The sequence below is a fragment of the Protomyctophum bolini genome (assembly GCF_963924005.1).
Source record: "Protomyctophum bolini genome assembly, chromosome: 3".
Lineage (NCBI taxonomy): Eukaryota > Metazoa > Chordata > Actinopteri > Myctophiformes > Myctophidae > Protomyctophum > Protomyctophum bolini.
Genome location: NC_137864.1, coordinates 38638001 through 38643954, shown reverse-complemented (window position 1 = coordinate 38643954; position 5954 = coordinate 38638001). Strand labels below are relative to the sequence as shown.

At 40.2% G+C, this 5954-nt stretch overlaps 1 protein-coding gene across 1 annotated transcript in view; it reads right to left on the bottom strand.

Annotated features, from left to right (window-relative positions):
* Positions 1 to 288: 288 nt before the first annotated feature.
* The window catches only part of hand2 (heart and neural crest derivatives expressed 2), an 11431-nt gene continuing 5765 nt past the window's right edge, over positions 289 to 5954 (bottom strand). The window contains exon 2 of the mRNA XM_080759343.1: positions 289 to 437. Within this exon, the coding sequence (XP_080615469.1) occupies positions 336 to 437 (102 nt within the window). The 3' untranslated portion in view covers positions 289 to 335. The remainder of the gene's footprint in view (positions 438 to 5954) is intronic.

Genomic DNA, 5954 nt, shown 5'->3' with positions numbered 1-5954 from the left:
CAGACAGACAGACAGACAGACAGACAGACAGACAGAGCGGGGGGTGAGTTATCTGTCCGTCAGTGAACTATCTTCTTCATGTAAATAAAGTGTGATTGACAGTCAGTGGGAGGAGGACAGACAGCAGGCTGTTGTCGCGGTTAACAGGAACAGGTCCGTTGTTTGTGTTGTGACAGCACAGTCGCACACACATCTCACATGCACGCCCGCACGCACACACACGCACAAACACACACACACACACACACACACACACACACACACACGCACGCACACGTGCATCACACACACGCACACACGCTAGCCTATAATGTTTGTGGTCAGACGTGCAGGTGTCATTGTTTGAGCTCCAGGGCCCAGACGTGCTGCGGCCAGCCTGTCCGTCCCTTGGTCTTCTTGTCCCCCTGCAGCGGAGCTGTCGTCTTCAAGACCTCCACCTGCATGGTGGATGGAGACAGTAGGACATGTAATGACACATGTGGAGACAGTAGGACATGTAATGACACATTGCATGGGTCAAGACCTCCACCTGCATGGTGGATGGAGACAGTAGGACATGTAATGACACATTGTGGACAGAGACAGGACATGTAATGACACATTGCATGGGTCAAGACCTCCACCTGCATGGTGGATGGAGACAGTAGGACATGTAATGACACATTGCATGGGTCAAGACCTCCACCTGCATGGTGGATGGAGACAGTAGGACATGTAATGACACATTGCACGGGTCAAGACCTCCACCTGCATGGTGGATGGAGACAGTAGGACATGTAATGACACATTGCACGGGTCATCAACATGTCCGTACATGGACACATGTGTCCGTGGCAAAGACGTGGTCTTCCTTCTTTTTCTTTTTTATACCCTTTTTGTCGAAACGTTGGTACATTAAAATAAAGTATATTTGCATTGTGACAACAAGCTGTGTGACCTCTCTTATATATGTCCTCATTATACACACCATTATAATGTTCTCATTTTGATCATAAAACCCAATTACTGAATGTCAAGTCTTCAGGTTTTCTTTGGAATATGACATTATTTACTACATATGGCATATTAGGAGTCAGTGGTTCTCAAAAGTTTTATTTGCAAGGACCCCCTTAACTCTGAGCGTGAACAAATGGAACCATTACGGGTCCATTTGGTTCCATTTGTATACACTCTCAGACCTGTTGTGGTCGGTCAGGCTCTTGTGTGTGTTTCTGGTGATATTTTCATTTTACATGTCTGTGGCAAACATTTCATTTTGACAGAAATGTCCACCACAAGTCAGCATGGTAATTGACCCCTGACACATGGCAGTCTGTGGTGTAAGCAAGCACTGCATTCACAAACACTGGGTATAGCGGCCCATTTTTAGGGGTACCTGTAGTTATTTTCTTATTTTTTTACATTTGGTTTTTAATTATTACGTTTTTCATGAATTAAAATTAAATTTTCATGAAGAAATAAAAGAAAAATCTAAGAAATTCCAGGACTTAGAAAACAAATGTTTAAGAAGTATAGAAATAGCCGATCTACATCTATTGTAGATCTGCTATTTTCACTAGTTTGGGTCATGGACAAACATATCTCTTTTTTGTCTTGAGCTAAAACGTTTGGGAACCACATGGTATAAAAGTACATTTACATTAGGCTATACTGTACTTATGTAAAATGTTAGTTCCACTTCACTGGAGTATTCACAATGTTCAATACTTTTATAATTCTACTCCACTCAGAGGCAAATATTGTACTTACAAAACCACTTCAGACCTATATACTCTATATAAATGCAGGCCTTTATACATCACTGGCCCATTTGAAAATAGTATAAGTACAAGCTCAGAACACGTGTTGTGAGCTTGTGCTATTTTCAAAGACAGCCAACACACTTTTTGTGAGCTTGTAGATCTGCTATTTTTTCAAAGGATATTTTAATATAAATGTTATTTAAAAACGTGTGAAATGGGACCTTCTGCATAATGAGTACCTATACATTTTTATATCATTACTTTTGTACTTTTACTCAAAAACTTCCATCACTGAAAGGCCTATACAGTCCATGATTACTTTCCCCAAACAAGTAGGCCTATGAAGTAATTACAATTGCCAAAACAGTGTAGCCTAAATTACATTATTATTAATCCCATCATTAAATTGAACGTATTTTTTTTTACAGAGATATAGGTTATTTGGTCGTAATGCGGGTCTAGGCCTATAGCTCAGGATGTTGTCACGAGCTAAAACATTGCGATTATGCGATAGCAATGTAGGCTAAATATATTATAGCGCTTTTATCCATGCTTGATTGTGCATTACATTCATCCATTCACACGCCGATGGCGGAGGAAAACATGAATGTTACAGGAATGTTACCTCCTTTTATGATTTCCTGCTTTTTATATAGGCATTTGTACAAATGTCCTGATGAATTGAAAATGGTGGACCCTGTTGTAAACAACTGTAAAGCTTTATCTGTATCGTCCACATTAACAGTTTTTGTATTGAGTTGTGCTTTCAACTTCTGCAAATATTCTGCAAATACTTAAATCAATCAATCAACCAACCAATCAATCAATCAATCAATCAACATGCTATTAGGGGTTCAGAGAGTCTTGCTCAAGGACACTTCGACACAGGCTCCAGAACGGCACAACTGAATGGTTTTGCTGAGCGAGACATGTCTCTTTTGTAACTATTCAGCAAAACCATGCAGTTACCTATATTGAACTGCATGCATCGGTTCAGTTCTAAACCAGCAGGCTATGCGTTCATGCTACCCTTTCTTGAGATTGTTGTCTCGGTTGGCCAGCCTATAGGATATCGATCGATAAATTAAGACAACTCTATAGGTTTTTACACTATTATGACTTATAGGCTACACAGCTATATCTGCATTATAACTTTTTTTTTGCCATTTATAATGCATTTTACTCATCTTCGAGTTTTCACTGCGACCGTGCGACGTCTTAGAATATTTGAATCACCTCAGAGACATCTGCGACATAGAAGTCCACACGTATGGACAGAGAACATTAATGTATAACAACAGTGATTTGACTGTTGATCACTGATCAGATTCAGCCATAAATTCAACATGAGGCAATATGTCTGCGTATAACAAATAGGCACGTATACTAGCAGTAGGCCTATACAATCTTATAGTGTTTTTAATTTACATATTTGTCCTTTACGTATGGCACTGACTACCTGTTAAAAAAATACATAGGCCTACATGATACCTACAGGCCTGTATGCCTCATTTTTGAGAATCGGTCCTGCAAGCCAAAAAACATTAAACCAACTCGCCAATATCCGAATTACATGGGAGCATTTAGCAGACGCTCTTAGAGCGACTGCTAAATGCGACACCATGAGGATAAGCAGAATAATCTTGAACTCCCACTGTATAGCCTATTATCTTTACAATTCTTCGTCTAAAAGAAACGTCTCATGATTGCGAACAATTACTTCTGATAGGCCTATTTAATGGACGGCACGTCGGCACCCAAATAATGACTTTATTTGGGATGTCTGTGCATGTCCCGTTTGTAACGGACAGAAATGACAGCTGTCACTAAACACGGCAAAATCAAAAGCATCGTTAAGCCGAGACAAATCGTAAAAAGTCTATAGGCCGCCGACTATATGTCACGTCGATCCATATAGCTGATGGCTCTAATAAAACACGAGTGTTTTGCTTTGGCTGTAATAGCAAAGGCGATAAGCCTAATTTATACTCGCTGTCGCTGGCGGACAAATAACGTGATCTTCAACCTTAACAACCGGTCGCGTATTAGCCTATAAATTAAACTAATAGTCTAACATTCCCCCCGCATTGGTCGCGGACAGAACAACGAGGATGATTTGTCAGATAAATTACTGTGTCGTTTTGTGGACATCAAGTGTGGGAAACCGTTAGTTTATAATTTAGGCTACACGCGCTGCAGAATCCTCGTCCAAGCCAAATCCTCAAATATCGTCTTTTTTTAGATTTTCAAAAGATTTCTACAAAACATCACACATCTTCATGAGTTAGAGTTGAAAACAAATTACAATTATTTGTATTTTTAAAAAGGGGTTAAAGAGTATTAATAACCGCAATAATAATAATAATTCAAAGGAATTAGGCCTACCTAAATTATAATACAAATGTTTAGCAACTAGGCTACTATGGCCTAGTGAGAATTGCAGAGCTGCATGCTATTTTTTCCACTATGTGAGTCCCGCGGGCATGAAGCATCTGATTTCTCTCATGGGTCTTGACTCATGAGGCTGAGCGAAAACATTTGGGATCCAGTGTAAAAGCAACCAAACAATAAATTTTTAGCAGTCCGGAGAGGATACAAATGGGACCCAATGGACCCTGTGGGTCCATAGGGTTACAGTTGTGTCCTCTTTTCTTAGGAGATAATTTGTCTGGGTGACCCGAGGCAGCTTAGCATAATGGTCCTAATGGTGAGGTCAGAGGAGGACTTCACTAAAGCCCTTATTAGGCAGCACCGTCTTTAGGCACTAATAGTCACTGCGGGGAGGATATATAATATACCATGTCCCTCTCAATAACAAAAAAAACACTGATTGATAACTGAGACACACACGCAGACACACGCACACACACACACACACACACACACACACACACACACACACACACACACACACACACACACACACACACACACACACACACACACACACACACACACACACACGCACACGCAAATTCAGTTGTATTAGGCTACTGCTTGGTATTATACTAGGATAGGTTATACACGTCGTGTCGGCAAAGTTAAAGAAAGAAAGTCAACGAGGCATCTCGTGATGTCTTCATGCTCTCGCGTGATGTTTGCTTTGACATATAGGTCTACCGTAATATCCGTGAGTGATTCATTTCTATATTACGTGTGTAGACTAAACGGCTCCACATGCCAGCATAAGGCCCTGCACATATAGAGTACACTGCATCCTTCACTGTGTGTTCACCGCTGCTAAGCATACATGGTTTTAAGTCTTCAATATATACTTAGTAAACTAATACTTAGTTGGCCGCTGAGTCGGCACTGTATTGGTCAGCTTTTTTGTCCTCTTTTTTTATCCTCTCTCTACACTATACAATCTTTTCACCGAAAGGCTTGGCTATATATTTTCGCCGGAATGTCAAAAAGTGTTTGTTAACTCGAGTGTAATTTTGTAAACACTCAGAGTTACACAGTGCTGGAATTATTGGTTAGTGGTTAATTTTAAGTACCAGCCTACTCCAGAGAAATGAACCACTTGAGCCCTATAGCATAAGAGTAGGCTATATGAATTGGACAAAATAGACTTATTTTTAATTAAATTGTTACAACGAAAATGAAACGATTCAACCTGATTAGACCTAGCTCCGTGTTATTGGCAGATGTATAATATTTCATATTCATATGATATTACCCGACAATAAACCAAGAGTCAGTCGTGTGTTAGTGTGTTGTGGGTGTTGCTCATCAATGGATCACACTTTGAACTGAGAACTTATAGGCCTACTCATTAAACGCTTATTAAATAATTAATGAATGGAATAATTAAATAATATTAATTAGGCCAACTTGATTCATTATATTGACATATCTTGAAGCACATAGGCTATACATAGACTGTCATATAGTCATTTTGGTCAACAAGCGTCAGCGGGCAGCTATAGGCGCGTGCTCAAGGGCGCGCATGCGAGCCGTGCTCACTACAAAAATACACCTATATGCCTATAGCCTTAGCCTATTATGTTCTCCAAATAATAGGCTATATATTTAGTGATGTGCGTTTAGCCTCCGGTCAGGGCCGAAATATCAAATCTATAAGCTCACAACCCTTTGTGATGCAACGCGAGCTTGTATATCTGATCTGCGGCTCACCGCCATACGACAGAGTATATAGGCCTATATTATGAGCTATTTCAGGCACCCTGGGCTCCATGTCTTGACCCT